The sequence below is a fragment of the Oratosquilla oratoria genome, chromosome 9 (assembly GCF_046742065.1).
Source record: "Oratosquilla oratoria isolate Oo_2021 chromosome 9, ASM4674206v1, whole genome shotgun sequence".
NCBI lineage: Eukaryota > Metazoa > Arthropoda > Malacostraca > Stomatopoda > Squillidae > Oratosquilla > Oratosquilla oratoria.
This window is the reverse complement of record NC_134785.1, coordinates 39370817-39391574: the sequence shown is the minus strand read 5'-3', so window position 1 is coordinate 39391574 and position 20758 is coordinate 39370817. Positions and strand designations below refer to the sequence as shown.

Sequence of the window (20758 nt, the reverse complement as noted above, 5' to 3'; positions counted from 1 at the left end):
AAAAAAATTCTTAATTCTTTAAGGCTGAGGAGCTGGATAGTCTCCTTGCTGATACACGAGAAGTAGCTGAGAATGCACTAGCTGCTGCCAATGCATATAAAAATATTGTTACATCCATTGAAGAAGCCACAATAGCAGCAGAGGATGCCAAGAAAGCAGCTACAAAGGTAAGATGAGAAAGTAGTTTACATAATTGATTTATATATTTTGTTTATAACTGTTTTCTTAAACTTTTTGATAGTGATTGCCCTGCATCTGCTGTTTCTCTTTGGATGTGGTAGTGCAAACCTATATTCTCACAACTGGAGTAAATCAAGCATATTTTTTATAGTCAGTTTTTGGTGAATGCCAGTGTGGGTGGTTATTCATCCACTTGTACGTTCATATACCCCCTAAGCATTTATAGCATTCAGGACAGACTTTAGTTTGGATTTGAAATAAAAAAGCATGAATATAAAGGTGTTTGGTTCAAGGTACACTGTAGCAACTTGCTGGGCCTCCCTCCCATCCCCTTTACCTTGAAAGGGTACCTCCCCCAATGCTCACAATTTTGCTACCAACTATCACACTATTTCTCTACACTAGTTTGTTGACTGGTTTCCCAATTTCTAGTCTGGCAAGTCCCACTTTGTGACACTCCACTGCTCTAGTACTGTTGTCCTAATTTGTATGGCTTCTTAACATTATAGGGTCAAGCTAAAAAGCACAAAGTATTGCATGGCATTGCAACTATTGTTAACCCCATCAGGAGCATTGCTGTCATGGCAAGTAGCAGACATAGGAGTGAGAGGCACAACACATGCATGAGGAGTTTTTTTGTGGAACTCATAGCACATCCACTCATACTCTTATTGATGTTTTTCTTTACTATACTTGCTGTGCAGCCATGATTAAAGAGAATAAAAAAACTACTGACTTTTTACTACAACTTTACATGTTATTTTTCAGTTTATTCAAGCTTTGTGAACAACAACCCCCAGACATAAGTCCCACAAAGAAACCTCTCCCACACCAGACAAGAACCACATTAGAATGCCTGCACTCCATCATTAAAACAGTACCAACACAGAATAGGCCTGGCCACAGATTTAGAGTGTCCCAGATGCAATCACCATACAGAAGACAGAATACTTTATACTACAATGCCCCACACTAACAGTCCATAGACAACAACAATATCTCTTCCCTAAGTGACTTACAATCCCAACCAGAAGCTGTTGGCAGTTTCTTGGAGGCTACAGATCTTCTGCAAGATAGACCAGGGGCAATGGATTTGATTGTTGGAACATCTACATCATACATATACCAAAGGCTTTTTCTCTCTTACAAGGGAGATAGCCAAAAAACAAGGCATAAAATCCACTCCCACCCATTCCATCCCCACATACTCCACTCCCATCCACCCCCCTTCCCTCCCTCTTATCTTGGTTCCTCCAAGGAACCTCTCACCCACTCCCTGGGTCAGAAGCAGTGTTGCAAAACACAGCACATCCACAGCAAGGCTGCTTCATTAAATCGGTGACCCCCCTTCTCTCCATCCCCTCATGCTGAAATGGAGAAGATGGGGAGAAATCCCTTTTGCCTGTATCAGTTTATTTCTCACACATATTCCCTCACCCCCCATCCCCCCCACCCACTTCCCCTCATGCATCACAGCATCATCCATACACAACCATTCTCCATTCATCCCTATCTTCTGTCTGTCCCCTCCCATCCTTCCTTAACAGATATTCCCCTGTTTCCCAATGCTCCTTTTACCCCATCCATCCATCTCATCCTAGGTTGCCCCCTCATCTTCATTCCTTCCACCTCAGCCTTCCAGACCTCTTTTACTAATCTTTCTTCACTCATTCTTTCCATGTGTCCAGACCATCCCAATACTCTCTCATCAACCCTATCTCCCAATTCCCTTTCCACTCCCATTCTCCTCCTCACTTCCTTGTTTCTCACTATCCAGCCTAGTAACCCCTATCATATTTCTCAGGCACCTCATCTCAAAACACATTAAAACTCCTCCTCTCTTCCTCTCTTTGTTCCATGTTTTTGCCCCATACAGTGCTGTCAGCACAATCATTCCAGATGGAATTGCAAATTAGATACTGAAAGAATGCATAGAAGAATTCACAGATAAAGTACACACTATAATCAAATGCTCACTCAAACAAGGAAAGGTACCACAAGACTGGAAAAATGCAAACATTGTAACAATATATAAAGGAAGAAACAAAGAAAATCCAAGTAACTACAGACCAGTCTCCCTAACAAGCACATTAGCTAAATTATGTGAGAAAGTGATCAAAAGTAGATGGGTTAAACACCTGGAAGAAAAATCTATACTAAACCCAAACCAATTTGGATTTAGACAAGGAAGATCATGTACAACAAACCTGATCTGCTTCTACTCATGACTAATAGATATAATAGAAGAGAGGGATGGATGGGCACACTGTGCATATCTAGACCTACAAAAGGCATTTGACAAAGTACCACACAAGAAATTAATAAGAAAATTAGAATCAATAGGTGGCATCACAGGTAAACTATTAGAATGGATGGAAGACTTCCTCACTGGGAGAAAAATGAGGGTATTAATTAGAGACAAATACTCGAAATGGGAAGAAATGATAAGTGGTGTTCCACAAGGGTCGGTGCTGGCTCCAATCATGTTTGCTATATACATATATGACATGGATGAAGGAGTTGAATGTTATATGAATTTCTCTGCAGATGACTCAAAAATATTGAAGAAAATAAGAACAGAAGAGGACTGTGATTCATTACGATCAGACCCTTGACAAAATCCAGAAATTGACTCAAAAGTGGGAAATGAACTTCAATATCAAGAAGTGTAACATAATGGAGTTTGGAAAAAGTAAAAACAGAATTTAAAAAAATTATAAAATTGGTGAAGAAGAAATCAAGAAAGTGCACTCGGAAAGGGACCTAGGAGTAATAATCAGCAAAGACATGTCACCAGATAAACATATAAGCAAAATAGTTGGAGAAACCTTCAACCTATTAAGGTCAATGAAAGTGGCATTTGAATACTTGGATGAAGAAATTATTTTAAAAATATTAGTTACATTGATTAGACCGAAACTGGAATACTGAGTGACACTATGCTCACCCAGTAGTAAAAAGAATATAAGGAAACTAGAAAGAATACAGAGAGCAACAACAAAGTTGGCACCAGCTCTTTCTAAATTAATATACAAAGATTATTCAAATTGGAACTACCAACACTGGAGCAGAGAAGAGAAAGAGGTGATCTACTGACTACAGTAGCCGCGAAAAGTTTGGGCGCAAAATTATAGGCGCCCCAACTTTCCCCTAAACTCAAAACATGTGAAAAATACAACTTTCCACCCAAACTTTTCGCTATTTTTCAATGCTAGCGTTTGTACCCGTATTTAGCCGAGACAATACACACTATTGGCAACTCTGTTTAGGCGCACTCGATGTCACATGGAGTCAGTTTCTAAACATCTCTCACGGAGAGTAGTCTTTTTTTTGCGGTGGTCTCTGTTTTTGTGCCTTGATATCTCCGTAATGGGAAGTGGTAAAGAGCTGGAAAGAGACACAGTTGTTACAATCATAACCCTCTATAAGGAGGGTTATAAGTGTAAAGATATTGCTACTCATGTGGGAATTGGAGTGCGTCAAGTGCAAAAGTGGACCAAGAAATTTCGAGACGAAGGAAGTGACATCATTCGTACTCCAAAGCATCGCTCTGGTCGGCCAAGGAAGATATCAAATCGTACTTCTACGGTTCTAACTGCCTCCTACGGTTATTAGGAGGCAGTTAGAACCGTAGAAGTATGATTTGATATCTTCCTTGGCCGACCAGAGCGATGCTTTGGAGTACGAATGATGTCACTTCCTTCGTCTCGAAATTTCTTGGTCCACTTTTGCACTTGACGCACTCCAATTCCCACACGAGTAGCAATATCTTTACACTTATAACCCTCCTTATAGAGGGTTATGATTGTAACAACTGTGTCTCTTTCCAGCTCTTTACCACTTCCCATTACGGAGATATCAAGGCACAAAAACAGAGACCACCGCAAAAAAAAGACTACTCTCCATGAGAGATGTTTAGAAACTGACTCCATGTGACATCGAGTGCGCCTAAACAGAGTTGCCAAATAGTGTGTATTGTCTCGGCTAAATACGGGTACAAACGCTAGCATTGAAAAATAGCGAAAAGTTTGGGTGGAAAGTTGTATTTTTCGCATGTTTTGAGTTTAGGGGAAAGTTGGGGCGCCTATAATTTTGCACCCAAACTTTTCGCGGCCACTGTATATTTAGAATCATGAAAGGAATGGAAATCCTTGATAGGAATGACTTACTAAAAAATGACAATCGAAAAACAAGAGGTCATGAAAAGAAACTCAAAAAGGATAACTATAGAATAGATTGGAAAAAAATAGCTTCCCACACAGAGTGTTGGATACCTGGAATAACTTAGATGAAGAAACAGTGTGTGCAAATACTATTCAAGATTTTAAGAAAAAACTTGATGCTGAAAGATACAAAGATGGGTCACTACAAGCATAGCTCCCTTCCCATATAATACAACTAGGTACAGTAAATACTCCTCTTAGCATCCATTCCCAAATGTAATTTTCTCATTACACTTATTAAACTCCCAAAGCATTTGCTTGCTTCTCTCAATCTATATTGTACCTCCAATTCCACTCCTCCCTTTCCCACCACATTCACACCCAAGTATCTAAAACTATCCACTTCCTCCAGTCTCTCTTAATACTCACTTCCAGTCTGCTGCCACTTTCTCCCCTTGTACATCTCATCACCTTACTTTTACCCACATTTATCTTCAACTTCCTTCTTTCGTACACCTTCCCAAACTCTGACACTAACTTTCTCAATCCCTCCTCTGATCCTGCTACCTTCAAAGGGATTAATATATAATTAGTTTTCAAGTCTTGATTAAGATTTGACATTTCTTCTTCTTATTCAGGCATTTAGGTTGTCAGAGGGTATCACAGATGATGGTCATAAGTCCTACACTCAGTCAGAAGACAAGTACACCAAAGCTGAAGAACTTGGAATGAAGGTTGAAAAAGAACTACGTCCCCAACTGACTCAGGCTGAAGAGGACCTTGCCCATGTACGTGAAGATAACACCAGAATTGCAGAAGCCCTTGAAGACATTCATCTGTAAGTAATTTGTTGAGTTACTGAGATACTACATGTAAGGATTTATTGTACATATTCATCTCAGAATACTCACTCTTGCATTGAAGCAATTAAAGATTGAAATGTGTGTGTGATTTGACTGAGACTCCATTTATTCTAATTTGGCAGATATTTTCATTATATATGTTGTTGAATAACTGGTTTGTGATTTGTAAACTTGGATTGTAGTTTCTCTCTCTCTCTCTCTTGAAACACCATTTGATTGAAGCAGACACTGTCTATCTAGATGATCACTTTAATTTGTTTACTGCTGTATCTGGGAAGCTGAATCTCTTGACATCTTTCAACTGCATTTTCTTTTACAGTTTTATTTTTTGCTTTCTTCATATACAGTTGATAACTTTAAGTAGCCATCATGGATGTTTTGGTTCATGTGTACCAAAAGCCCTTTCCCCCTTATTAGGGGAGTGGTGGATGAATGACCAGTACCTGCTTCTGGTGGTTTGCAAGATGAACAGCAGAGCTGTCCATTTTCAAAACATGTCAACCCCTTCAGCCCAAAGGGCTGATGTTTGATCTCCAAACTGGGTCTATATATATATATATATATATATATATATATATATATATATATATATATATATATATATATATATATATATATATATAATTATATATGTACATATGTATACAGTATATATAGTATATATATATAATATAGATGTGTACATAGATGAGGTGGTGTGGAAGGTAAATGCAAGGGTAAAGAGCAGGGGATTGTAATAGATGATTAAAGAAAATGGAGAAAGATAGGAGATGAGCCACTTGTTGTTTGCTGAAGACACTGCACTTGTAGCAGGATCAAAGGAGGAATTAAGGATGTTAGTGATGGAGTTTGGGAAGTTGTGTGAAAGGAGGAAGTTAAAGATAAATGTGGATAAAAGTAAGGTGATGAGATGTACAAGGGAAGAGGATGGGAGCAAAATGGAAATGAGTATTAAAGGAAAGAGGCTGGAAGAAGTATTTACTTAGTTGTATTAAACGGGAAGGGAGCTATACTTGTGGTGACCTGTCTTTGTATCTCTCAGCATCAAGTTTTTTCTTAAAATCTTGAATAGTGTTTCCACACACTGTTTTTTTTTTGTCTAATTTGTTCCAAGTATCTATCACTCTGTGTGGGAAACTATTTTTTTTTTTTTTTTTTCAGATCTTCTGTAATTATCTTTTTTTCTAGTTTCTTTTTGTGTCCTCTTGTTTTTCCATTGTCCATTTCAATAAATCATTCTTATCTAAGATTTCCATTCCCTTCATAATTCTAGAGATAGTAGGTCTCCTCTTTCCCTTCTTTGTTCCAGAGTTGGTAATTCTAATTTGGACAGTTTGTTCATATGTCATTTTAGAAAGAGTTGGTGCCAGTTTTGTTGTTGCTTTTTGTATTCTTTCTAATTTTTTTATATTCTTTTTGGTACTGGGTGTCCATAGGGTTGCTGCATACTTGAGTTTTGGTCTTGTTAGTGTGGTTATTTTTTTTTTTTTTATCATTTCCTCATCCAAATAGACAAATGCCACTTTTATTGACCTCAATAAATTGTAGGTTTCTCCGACTATTTTATTAATATGCTTATCCGGTGTCAAGTCTTTGCTGATCATCATTCCAACGTCTTTTTCCGAGTTTACTTTTTTGACCTCTTCTTCACCAATATTATAATCTCTTGATATTCTGTTTTTACTTTTTCCAAATACTATTATATTACATTTCTTTATATTGAATTTCACTTCCCACTTTTGAGTCCATTTCCAGATCTTGTCCAAGTCTTGTTGTAATGAGTTACAATCCTCCTCAGCTTTTACTTTCTTTAGTATTTTTGCATCGTCTGTAAAGAAATTCATATAACACTCTACTCCTTCATCCATGTCATTTATGTATATGGCAAACATGATTGGGGCCAGTACTGATCCCTGCAGGACACCACTTATCATTTCTTTCCAATTTGAGAATTTATCTCTAATTACTACTCTCATTTTCCTCCCAGTCAGGAAGTCTTTCATGCATTCCAATAATTTTCCTCTGATGCCACCTATTGATACTATCTTCCTTATTAGTTTACTGTGTGGTACCTTATCAAATGCCTTTTGTAGATCCAGAAAGGCACAGTCTGCCCAATCATCTCTCTCTTGTATTATGTCTATTAATCTTGAGTAGAAGCAGATCAAGTTTGTTGTACATGATCTTCATTGTCTAAATCAAAATTGATTTGGGTTCAGTATAGCTTTTTCTTCCAAATGTTTAATCCATCTATTTTTGACGACCTTTTCGCAAACTTTTGCTACTGTGCTTGTCAGGGAGACTGGTCTGTAATTTGATGGGTCTTCCTTGTTTCCTCCCTTATAAATTGGTACAGTGTTTGCCTTCTTCCAGTCCTGTGGCACTTTTCCTTCCTTTAGTGAGAATTTAATTATATTGTATATTTTGTCTGTTAATTCTTCCATGCATTCTTTCAGTATCCAATTTGCAATTCCGTCTGGACCATGTGATTTTCTGACGTCAAGGGTTTTGATTTGGTCGCAGATTTTCTTTTGTGTTACAATTATTTATTTCATTGAGGGGGATCTCTTGTTCTCTCTCTTATTTCTTCACAGTTAGGTGAGTTTTCTATTGTGAATACTGATTTGAAATAGTTGTTCATAATTTCAGCCATTTTCAGTTCTGTATATTCATGTTTACCTTGGCGCAGCTTTTCTATTTCTTGTTTGTTCTTCAGTTTGCCATTTACATACCTGTAAAATAGTTTGGGTTCTTCCTTGCATTTTTCTATTATTTTTTTTTTTCATAGTTTCTCTTTTCATCTCTGCGTATTTTTAAATACTCATTTCTTAGTTTGATGTAAATTTGCCATTTGGTTGTTTTCTTGTATCTTTTCCATTTCTTCCAAGCTTTGTCTCTTTTATCCTTAGTCTCACTACACCTTTTGATGTACTTGGCTTTTATGTATGTTCTTTCCATTTTTTGTTGTGGTACATATTTATTTACTCCCTCATTGTAATTTTCTTTTAGTATATTCCATTTCTCTTCCATCCCTGTTTCTTCACTTAGGAATTTTTCCCAGTTTGCCTTGGGAAAGAATTTTTTTAGTTTCTCAAAATTTGTTTTGTTGTACATTAGTTTTCCTATTCTATGTTTATCATTTCTGCTTTGATCCATTTGCTCTTTCAATCAACTCAAATTCTATTAGTACATAGTCACTCTTTCCTATCGTAGTTTTGTAATAAATTTTATTGACAATTTCAGGCTCTGTTGTAAGTATTAAGTCCAGCCTTGATGATTCTTCACTACCTCTGTATCTGGTATTTTCCCTTATCCACTGAATCATTGTGTATTCAATGGTCACGTAGAGCAGGACGATGCTCCAGAGTTCCTCTCCACCCTTCACTATCATTTCCTCCCAACATATTTCTTTTGAATTAAAGTCACCCATAATTACTGTATTTCCTCTGTCCTTCACTATATTAGTTGTATTTTGTATCTTCTACTATTTTGGGATGATCACTTTCTGGCCAGGACTTTGTTTTGGGGGGCACATACACCACTACAAATTTTCTACTCTTTATATGTTTGTTTTCAACTTGAATCATAATTGATTCTACATTATTTTTTCCTTCAGTTATTTTTGTTACATTTAAATCTTTATTAGTCAAAATTAATACTCCGCCACCCTGTTTATCCTTTCTGTTCTTTGTCCAGCAGTTATATAAACCTTGTCCCACAGTGTTGGGTGGTGGAGTATACTTTAATTTAGTTTCCACTATTCCCATTATGTCTGGTTTTTCTAAGGCCAGGTAATCATTTAATTAATTCATTCCTGAAGTTATTCCATCTATATTGGTATAAGCTATTTTTTATTTCCTTTCTCCTCATCTTTATCTGTCTTTGTTTCCTTTTTCCATATATACCATTTTCTTTTCTCAGCCTCATGTCCACCCTTTCTCCAATTTTTTTTTTTTTTTCAGTTTCGGTTCTCTTTTTGTTTTTTCATTTGCTTCATTTCTAAGTTATTTTTCTTTTTCTTTCTCACTCATTTCTTTTCTTATCCATGTATTTTTGTAATGTTCACTATTTGCTAATTTCGTTGTTCTGGATAGTACTTCCTCTGCAATTGTTTGAGATCTAAGCTTTACTTTCAGTGGCCTGTACTGTTTTTCTTTAGAGTATCTGCCTATTCTATAGGTCTCCTCGATTTCCCTATCCAAGCCTTGTCCTTCCGCATGTAATTCTTTCAGAATTTCATAAGCGATCTCTTTCCCCTCCTTTTCCCTCTGATATCTAAGCACATCATGCTTCTCTTTAATGCCATAGATTACAATGCATCTTTTTTTATCTACTGTGTCCCTAACTAAGTTGCCTTTCTCTTTAATTACTTGGATCACTGTCTCCTTGGTATTTTCCTTGACCTGTTGCTCCATTATTTCTTTTAGGTATACTTTTTTATATTCCTGTTCAACTTTCCACTGTTTTTTTATTTCCTGTAAGTCATTTTCTTTTATTCTTTCTTCCACCTTGTCAGTCACTTCTTGCATTTTATCTTTTATCTCCTTTTTTTAGTGCCCCATTCCTATTTATGTCTTCACTTTTTAACCTTTCATTTTCTGCCTTTAACTTATTTAATTCCTTTTTCAAGTCATCTATCTCCCTATTATTCTCCTCATTGGCTTTCCTTAGCATAGATACTTCTTTGTACATTGTTTTGTACTCACTTTTTAGTTCTATTAAATCATCCAAAATGTCATTAATATCTCTATTTCTCATTATATTTCTATACCTGGGTTTTCTATCCATTTCTAATCTTCTATGCATAATATTTCCTTCCCGTTCAAACCCCGAAAAAAAAACTCTTTCAAACCTTTGGTATTCCCTTGGTGTCTGAGAAAGACATGTCTTCTTTTGAACAACACCAAGTGGAGTTTGGATTCTACTTTCTTCTAAGCATCTCTTCACTGGTTCTTTGCCTCTCGGAGTTTCTTCGCTTTCCATTCTTTTAAGAAAGAACAATGAAAAATAATAATAGAAAAGAAAGAAAAAAGATAAAATGGAGATACAAAGATGTTTACATTTTGGTCCCAACGAGCTTTCGCTTTCACTACACCGTATCTATGTAAACAACCAGGTTTGCTCTCAAATCGTTCATTCGTGAATCGCTAGCTAGCGGTTCAGAGTTCTGGCACGTCCTGCTTCGACCGCGTCTGCTTCACTAGTATTTACCTAGTTGTAATATACGGGAGGGGAGCTATGCTCGTAGTGACCCGTCTTTGTATCTCTCCGCATCAAGTTTTATCTTAAAATCTTGTATAGTGTTTGCACATACTGTTTTGTTGTCTAATTTGTTCCATGTATTAATCGCTCTGCGTGTGAAACTGTTCCTTTTCAAGTTTTTTCTATAACTATCTTTTTTCAGTTTTTTCCGTGTCCTCTCATTTTACTGTTGTCCCACACTAACAGGTCATTTCTGTCTAAAACTTCCATTCCTTTCATTATTCTGTAGATAGTCAGCAAATCTAAACCTTTTTGCAACAGCCCACAGTCCTTGTTTTTCATTCTTATGATTTTTGCATCATGTACAAACATGTTGGTATAACCTATTTACCTTCCATTCTGTCATTAACATAGTTAAGAAGCATTAGCCTATAGGTATTAGATGAGGTGTTTGAGAAGTATTGTGGGTGTCATGAGATTGAGAAGTGGGGAGGTAAGGAGGAGAGTGGTGGTAGAAAGAGAGCTGGCAGGTAGGAATAATGAAAGAATTTTGGATGGTTTGGACACATGGAAAGAATAGCAAAAGACTGGCAAAAGGAGTATGAAAAACATAGGTTGATGGAGTGAACTTGAGGGGAAGACCAAGAATGAGATGGATGGAGTGAATAGGGCCTTAATTAAAGGAGGAATGTTTGTTGAACAAGGAAGGGAGAAAGCAGGGGATAGGGGTGAGTGGAGAATGGTTGTGGATAGATTATAAATAGATGCAGCCCAAAGAGAATCCCCATCTTCTCTATTTTCACATGAGGGGATGAGGAGGAAGAGTTGTGTAAATGAAGCAACTAGCCCTGCTGTGGATGTGCTGTGTGTTACTGCATTGCTTATGTCCCAGGCAATAGGTAGGAGACAGGGATGACTCTTCATACATGAGGAGCTAAGATGAAAGGGAGACAAATGGGTGACATGTGAGTGGGATGGGTGTAAGTGGATGTATGCTTTGGCTGGCTGCCTCTCTTATAATGGGAAGAAGCCTTTGGTATATAGGTAGATGTATAAAACATTTGCTATATCTTGATTTTTTAATATTTCCTGTTCCTTAGTGTGCTTGACTCTTTGGAGTTAGATTCCATCTCCAAGGTTGCAGCTGAAGATGTTAAGATTGCCCTTGAAGCTCATGAACAAGCTGATAATGCTCTGCAAAAGATTGAATTTATTGAGAATGATCTTCTTAATCATGCTGAATCAGCAAGACAACTAATGAGGCATGTTTCAGAAGGAAACAGAGCAATGGAATTTGCACACAATAGGAGTAAGTCACACATCTTATTTGTACTATATCCAGTATGCTTTTGATTTGTCTTGGCATCTTTTCAAAATATCAACAGAGGAAAAAATATATATATTGTATATCAAAATATGTCTGCACTTGATGTGGAAAATGGATATGCATGCTAAATTTTAATGTATACATTTAATTGTTCATTGCAGTTAGAGATGTTGAAGACACAGTCCCAAATATGCTAGATTTGTCAGCACGTCTCAAGGAGAAAAAATCTGATATTGAATCAAAAGGCTTTGACTTTGGAGATCGTTTGGCCAATCTGCGCAGCACTATCCAAAAGACTCGTGAACTTGCTAACAAGATAAAGGTTGGAGTAGATTTTGAATCAGAGACAACAATAGAGCTAAAAAATCCTGATGATCTTACAGAGTATTCTACCAGTACCAAGGTATAGTATTGGAGCTTACATTTTACCACTGCATAATTATATTGAGGGAAAATATTTGTACCTATGACCCTTTGTTTAATGAAGAATGTTAATTTATACCAGTAGTAACATGGTACTTTTGTGTTATTCAGTGTAAAACTTGAAATTTATTAATCCATTAATTTTTATTTTTTCAGATGTCACTATTTGTAAATACCCGTGAGAGCAATGGGTTCTTGATGTTCCTTGGAAGTCCAGTTGGAACTCACCAAAAAATCCGGCGAGCTAGTACAGATGATTTCATGGCTTTAGAATTAGATAATGGATATGCAAGACTCACAGTTGACCTTGGAGATGGGCCAGAATCCATAGAGAACAATAAGGTCTATATTTCTGATGGACAGTGGAAGAAGATTAGTATAGACAGGTATGAACTTTGTAAAGCATTTGCCCAAAATGGAACTTGAATATAATTTTCACATGATTATACACATGTTGTTATATGAAACCAACTTAAATCATAAATTTTTCTTTTGTAATTAAAGGACTGGCAAGGTGATGAAACTAAGCGTTCATCGAGAGGATGCAGATGGTATTGAGGTTATAGATTCAGTAGAGGAGGTATTACCTGGCACACAGTCTGTCTTCAACTTGGATTCAAAGGTAAATTAATATCACTGTAGATATATACAGACTTTGAAACATTCTAAGATTATTATAAGAATGACAATTTCTATTCTAAAAGTTCAAAAGGTACAAATAATCATTTATGACAACTAGCCTGCTTGTGGTACTCGCCCAGGCGACTGAAGCCCCTCCTGGGGATAGGTGCCACCTGTGTAGCACCAGTGGCCAGGGATGTTTGCCACTGTTTGGCCCCCAACTCTTGGGGGTTGGGGGGTGGGGGTTTGTCCCACAACAAAGATGCTGTGACACCAAGACCATAATCTCAGTGAGACACACCTTAACACCCTTCAGACCATATAAAACAAAGCATTAAAAACAGTTACAGGCTGCACATATACAACACCTACAGACCACCTACACTATGAAACAAAAGTCCTCAAAGTCAAAGATCACCTTGACAAGAGAGCCACATAAACACTTGCTGCAGCCTCCACAAACACAGCACACCCATTGCACTACATAGCAGAACACCCACACACACCTAGATATAGTAAAAAACATCCAAATATCTTCTCTTCCTCAAAAACAACCAAATACCAACCTCCGGAAGCATATTCATAATCACATCACTCACTGCTCCATTAGCACACTAAAAGTCAACACATTGCTACATGCCAGACCCCCTGATATCCATCCCTCTGAATCCTCTCTTCCACGAAAAGACAGAGTCCACCTGGCCAGAATGCTATGCGGCCACCGCCCAGCCCTTCTATGCTACCAGAAGAGACTGGATGACCACATTGTTGACAAATCCCCAGGATGTAACACTTCACCCCATACTATTCAACATGTCATGGAAGACTGCATTATACACAATCATGCACGCAAACAATACAACATACACTCCATAAAGGGTTTGTGGGAAAACCCCGTTTCAGCCGTGGCATTCCTTGGGGAGACAGGACTGCACGGACAGATAGTCTAAGGAACAACAACAACTAGCCTGCTTGTAGAATCATAAGAAGTTTAACATATAAAGTAATGAAATAGGCTCACTTTTTTTTCAATGAGACTTGGATTTAAAAAAAAATTAAATAAACAGTTTGATAGATTTAGGTAGCTATTTAAGAAGCAGTGTCTTAATACCTCAACTTTTCTTTTGTTTTACAATCCCAATCTTTATGTGCATGGCTAGCAGTATGTTTGTGAGAAGAAAGATGGATGTGTTAGTGTTAAGTGAAATTAAGCTGAAAGGAAGGGATGATATTGAGTTTGGGAGTGTGGTGTAGACAGTGTCAGGAGTGACGAGGGTGTGAAGGAGGGAAGGAGTAGCTCTATAGGTAAGTGATGAGAGAGGAAAGCAAAGGGAATGGAGGGAAATATCTTCAAGGTTAATGTGGGTAAAGATAAAAATGGGATAGTATATGTAGGTTTTTCTAAGCACATATGGACTTTGGCAGTGAGAAGAGTGAAGAGGAAAGGGAGTCTTTTTGGATAGATTTAAATTAGTGCTTACAGAGTTTTAGGGGAATGTCATTGTAGTAATTTTGGGAGATCTCAGTGCTAGATTAGGGGATGAGTCACTAGGTGAACTAGTAGGGAATGTTGAAGTGCCAGGTAAAAATTATAGTGGAGACATGCTGTTGGAGATGTGTTTAGAAAGGGAGTTGATATAGCAAACACAGTGCTTAAGAAGAGAGTAAAGTGGGTGGGGACCACACCATTGCTGATTATGCAAATCTGGAGCAGATTAGTTTATCAACAAGTTTCTTCATCACCTCTCCATCTATGTAGTGAAGTCACTCATTTGTCAGCAATCTATTTGTCTCACCATCAGTCTTGCTTATGTATTGCTTGAGTGACAAATTATTTGTGACCAACACTCTTCTTTCACTCTGTGATTATTTGATTATCCATAGTGTAAATAATTGGTGGCCTTTGTACTCTTGACCGTTTTCAAAACTGTACAATGCATTCTGTATTTACCTAGTTGTATTATACGGGAAGGGAGCTATGTTATAATGTGCATAGTGCACATAGGCATGACTTGTGTAGTAAATATTCAAAATTATGTTTTTAACCACAGGCTTCAAAAATATTTGTTGGTGGTATCCCCCCTGGAGTAGAAGTGGACAATTCAATTCACACCACCTCCTTCTATGGGAAAATAGAAGAAGTTCGACTTGGCAACCGTCCACTCAGCTTATGGAACTTTATGGCCAATGGCACCAATAATATTGCAGATCGTGGTTCTAAAGAGAGGTGAGTGGTCTTTATCCACATGCCAAATAATTTCATGATTATTTTATCAATGTGTAACATGGCTGAATGGAAGTGTTATTGAAGATGAGGTGGATAGAAATTAAATTGGGATAGGAGATATGGGCATTTGTTAGTTTGTATTGCCCAGGTAGGGAGAAGAGTGAGGAGGAGAGAGAAATGTTTTGGAATTATTATATGAGTATGTGGAGAGGTTTAGGAAGAATTTGAATGCACTGGTGTTGTGGATCTTAATGCTAAAGTAGATGAACTGGTAGATGGAGTAGTTGGGAGACATGGTACCACAGAAAAGAACAGTAACAGAGAGATGTTGGAGATATGTATTGAAAAGGAAATGGTAATGATAATATTTAAGAAGAAAAATAATCATGAGTATACATGGTCAGGGAATTGGTGGAAGGGTAGTCAAAAGAGCATTAGTGAATTATGTGGTGGTACTCAAAAGGAGGATTGGAAGAATCCTGGATGTGAATGTGTTTAGAGAGGAGAGCACTGGAATGCTTGATTATATGGTGGAAGTGAGATCAAGCATGGATATGAAATAGAGGAAGAAGAAGAAAAGAAAAATATGCAGAAAGTGCTGCAAATGAGCAAGTTGAATGAGGAGAAAGAAAAAGAATACTAGGTATGATCCTTCATCCAGAAGGTGGATGATGGGAGGATTGATGGATGTGAGTTGGGTGTGTGGTTAGCCATCATCCCGTATAAGGAAAAGGCCCTTTGGTGTGTATGTACATATGTATATATATATATATGTTATTAAGTTAAGTGTCAATTTTAATGCCAGAATTCAGTGTTCAAGTTTAACTTCTTCACTATAGTGGCACAATAGTTTTTATGGCAACATATGAAAACCATTTTTTGTGGTACATCAATAAGGAGGAACCCCACTTGGAGGAGAGGTCCACCACTCAGCTAAATTGAATTAGGCCCTACTTGTCATTTTCCACAGTATAATTTGTACACTGTCACTGTCCTGAAAGAGTCAGTGAGAATTAGGTAGTTATATGAAGAAAAAATAATATATAGATATGTGCAATGTTGTCTTATAACCTATAGTGAACATCAAATGACTTTTACTCTATTTTTGGTATTCACTAAAATACTCCATGACTATTTCTAAAAAGACATTTGTAATATATTCTTATCACTATTGTCTTATTCTGTTGCTTCTCATTCCATAATCACTGTTTTGTGTTTGCAGAACCAAATTGATTGATCTGGCACCACCAACGGGATTGCGTTTTGATGGTTCTGGGCATGCAGCACTGGACACCAGAAATAGTTATCACTTCACTGATATATTTGACATCAACTTCCAATTTAAAACATACGTTGAGGATGGTCTTCTTTATCTTCTCTACAACAGCAGGGTGGGTATGCTGTAAGAAAATTATTAAGCTTGGGCTTATAAATGGGCTGACAGATATGCCTCCCACTCAAACCAGTTGAGAACTACTGTATTAGTTTGTTTATTGTTTAGAGAAGGTGTGTCAGTACTCTAAATAAGCTGATGGAGTTGTTTTTAAAATTAATGATGATGAGTATATGCACAAGGTGGTCCTACAAGATAGATGGCAGAGTAATCTCTTATCTTCTCATCTTCAAAATTCATCAACATCCTCATCTCTATCTGAAGGTACAGTGCTAAGGGCCTGACACTCATTCCATAAACCAGGCCCAAGATCTCTATCAACTTCAACTGTATTTCTATTACTGTTACAAGGAGAACTGACAACCAGTGACTGGTGATATAGAAATAGGCCCACAAAATAGGAAATGAATCAGTTACAGAAAAAAAAGAGAGAGAGAGAAAGAGAGAGAAGGATGTGAGTGCTGATCTTGGATATCTTGTTAACCTTCTTCCTAGCCTTTCTGATGAAACATATAAAGAGATTGAAAGCAGTGGATCTACTATCATTGAAAAAAAGAAGAGGAAGAGGTGACTTAATGGCAATGTTCAGGACATAAATGGAATAGATAAAATTGAAAGAGAAGGTCTCATGGTCTGAGACTAGAAAGAGAGTTGCAAGATCATAGGAACAAATTGGAAAAGACTACATACCTAAAGGATATCAAGAAATACAGCTTTCTATACAGATACATTAACTCCTGGAAGTTAATATAGCCTAAGCTAAATACATAGGACAACTCAAAGTTAGGTATGATGGAGAAAAGGACAGGACCTGCATATCATGGTTAGATAAATACCTGACAAACAAATCAGTAAAAATGTGGGTGAAACATACAGACTGTTAACAAACATAAAAGTAGCTTTTCACTAAATGAACAACATAAAAAAATCAAAGAATGTCTGATCTACCTTGGAATAGAATATACAGTGGTGATGTGATCTCTGCACAAATAAATAAGATTGAAAGAATATAGAGAGCAGTGACCATATTTGTTCCCATCCTGTTTCTATGTCACCAGCTCAAAGTTGTAGGCAAGGGGAGCAGTCACTAGTTATCAGCTCTCCATGTGTGAAAAAGTGTAGGACATACAGTTTAAGTTGATATAGAAAGATCTTGGGCCCAGTCCAGTGACCAAATGTCAGCCCCACAGTCCTGCATCACCTGATGGAAATGAAAGGATTGATAGATTTTGAAAATGAACAGTTTTGCTGTCCTGGGAACAAATTAAAGAAAGAAAAATAAATGTTTGAAGGGAATCAAGAAAATTCCTTAATAGGTATATCAGTTCTTGGAATAGCTTAGATGTTGTAGTCCAAGTTTAAATCATTAGACTATTCAAAACTAGGTATACTAGTTGGAGAAAAAAGAGACAGGATTCCATGAACTTCACTCCTTTCCTGTATACTACAATTAAGGGGATCGTCCATTAGAAAATTGAACTTTTTTAGTTTGGGGTGAAAGTGGCCGAGATTTTTTTCTAGTAACTGTCTTGTCTCAGAGAAGATACCACCGAGCTTTCAAGTCATTTATGCTTATACTTTTTTTATTGTGATTTTTTTTTTTCCGAGGGGTAATTTTTGAAAATTTGAAATTGATTCAGAGGATAGACCTTTGACTGGATATTGATTATTTTTTGTCTTTATAATGGGCTAAGATAGATGAAGAAACAGAGGCAGAATTATGATGTTCTGATCAGTCTGTTATGAGAAAAAAAAAAAAAATCCAAAGTAAGTTGACGAAAAAAAAAAAAAAAAAAAAAATTGTGTATATGAAAGAATCCTACTAGTCCTTGACGGAAGGACATAAATCTGCCTCCAAATGTTCTCCCAATTATGCTGAATCTGAAAAGGATTTGCAGTTGAAAATCAGTGAAGGCATTTTGGATATGAATCAAGTTAAATGTGCAAAAATCAAGTTTTTCAGGAATGAGCGTTATAGTTTTTTTGTTCATGGTTACTGGTCCCCTTTCATTATTTAGGATGTTATGGTGTTGAAAGGGTATCATAGGCACAACCCTACTCTTTGTTGCCAGCTTTTGATTAATTACAGTTTTATATGATGAATCCAGTTAGTATCCACCAGGGTTATATTGCTCAGGTTCCAAGTGTGCACTTTTCCTTTTCTTGGCGCGATGCATCTTTGGCGACAGACGATCTTTATCTGCCATCCTAAGCTGTTTTATGGCATCACTGGTTGTTGTCCCTCTTGCTGATGGCATATATGCAAGTTCATAACCAAAGATGTGGTTCAGAACTGCAACTTGAGCACAGAATTGAACTCTAGCTACTGATGGAAACTTCCTCTTTGAACTCAAAGCCCAAATCTTTACATGGAAGCTTTCATTTTGGTTTTGTGTCCTTCCCTTGAGGCATTTCTCTAAAAGCTCTGTAGAGGTGAGGTCTTGATATATTGACAGGATGGATTCCCGCATCTCAGTGGGAATTTTCGCCAGGAACGGCTTCTTGACTCAAGGGGAGGGGGGGGGTTTACTGTATTATATGTTTTTTTTTTTAGATAGTAAAAATCAAGATACAACATCCATACTCGGTCACGAGATAGCTAATGAGCAACACTTTTAGAGGAAATATTTTCAGAATTTAGTTGTTTTTTTCCCGTGATTTTCTGATGGACGATTCATACTGTACGGTATGCAGTCAGGTCCCTGTTGCCATATCGTATGCTATTATTTATCATACAAAAGCATAAATATTGTGCAAAATACACAGCTTCTTTTGTTAGCAAATATATGTAACAACAGAAAACGTAATATGCAGTACGCAGTGCACATGACCCAGCCACAGTAGGGTGGGGGGGTACTGTATTATATTTTTTTTAGATAGTAAAAATCAAGATACAGCTTCCATACTCAGCCACGAGATAGCATATGAGCAACACTTTTAGAGGAAATATTTTCAGAATTTCATATTTTAACAAATTTTCATGATTTTCTGATGGACGATCCCCTTAAGTACATACACTAATATAACACAGACATCAGCCCATAGTTTCCTTCTATAGAGATCTGTGGAAGAGCCCAAAGATCTTTACCAACAGCTGCAGGACTGCAGTTTTCTAGTTAGTAAAACTTGAGGCAACAGATATTATTGATGTCATTATTCGAATAGGTTAAGTGATTGCCCATTTGTTTCTAATTTTTTTTCATCTTCTAGAATGTGTTCAGCATATTATAAACTTACCAGATTTGAGTTTGTATTCTAGTTGAATCTGTACCTTACCTATGATATAAAGACCAACACTTTTGCTGGTTTCTTTGACACTTTGAACATTCTATTCTTTTAATATCATAAATAGTCCCTACCTTTTAAGAGTATAGAAGTGAAAAATGTCAGCCTAACATTTTTATGATAGGTAAAAGTGATTCCATGATAATGTCTAATGATATACTTTCATCTTCTACATAGTACTCATTCATGGCTTTGGAAATACGTGGAGGTCGCCTCATGTTCCAGTACAATCTTGGATCTGGTATTGCTACTTTCATAACAGAAAAGAAATACAATGATGGGGAATGGCATAGAGTTGAAGCTGCAAGGCAGAATCGTGAAGGAATCTTAAAGGTACTGAAGAAATGAACAGGAAGTTTGTGATAGTAAATAATTTTGTGCCATTTCATTAGTATATATTATTGTATGCATTCACTGAATTCAGCATAAAACTATATGTTCTGAAACCTATTTACCGATCTTAAACTAGTGAACAAATATTAATGTCTAACTCATTTCAAATCTTTCTTCCCACCTTCAGGTAGATTCAGAAACTGTATCAGGTGCCTCACCAGGACCTGCATTACTATTCAGCAAAATACCTGATATCATGTACTTTGGTGGTTTCCCACAAGAACATGATATAGCTGAAGTTACAAATGAAGACTTTGAAGGATGTATCGATCATGTAACTCTTTCCTCAATTGCTGTTGACTTATCCAAAAATAAGGAGTCTGTTGGAATTGTTCCAGGATGTCCAGTAAAGGTAAAGTTACATATCCTATAAGAGGAATATGGCCTTTTAATATACTGAAAACATTTTTTTTTTTTTTAGTTCTTTAGAAATTCAGGGGAGTATGCTTAACTAGATAAGGATACTAAGTTTCAAACTCAACTATTATGTATTCACCATTGTATATTCAGTCTATTTATATACTAATAAGTCTCTTTCCCCATATAAAGGAGGTAGCCAGGACACACAGTCTTACAACAAATGTCCAGTACAAGCCAAACACAAATTTACTCCAAATAAACATAAGTGGTATGAAGAACAAGGACTGACATACAAATATAAACAAAATTACATGATTGCAA

General features: G+C 36.8%; 1 protein-coding gene and 1 long non-coding RNA gene across 16 annotated transcripts in view; one reads left to right on the top strand and one right to left on the bottom strand.

Annotated features, from left to right (window-relative positions):
* LOC143028323 (uncharacterized) overlaps window positions 1-20758 on the bottom strand; it is a 104542-nt gene that overhangs the window by 19813 nt on the left and 63971 nt on the right. The gene's annotated exons all lie outside the window — the stretch shown is intronic.
* Window positions 1-20758, top strand: part of LanA (laminin subunit alpha) — a 290394-nt gene that overhangs the window by 219227 nt on the left and 50409 nt on the right. For all 14 annotated transcript variants that reach the window (XM_076190221.1, XM_076190217.1, XM_076190223.1 and 11 more), the window contains 10 exons: window positions 24-167; window positions 4982-5181; window positions 11509-11717; window positions 11897-12138; window positions 12315-12544; window positions 12663-12780; window positions 14831-15006; window positions 16229-16397; window positions 19862-20017; window positions 20205-20429. In XM_076190221.1, the coding sequence (XP_076046336.1) occupies window positions 24-167; window positions 4982-5181; window positions 11509-11717; window positions 11897-12138; window positions 12315-12544; window positions 12663-12780; window positions 14831-15006; window positions 16229-16397; window positions 19862-20017; window positions 20205-20429 (1869 nt within the window). The remainder of the gene's footprint in view (window positions 1-23; window positions 168-4981; window positions 5182-11508; window positions 11718-11896; window positions 12139-12314; window positions 12545-12662; window positions 12781-14830; window positions 15007-16228; window positions 16398-19861; window positions 20018-20204; window positions 20430-20758) is intronic.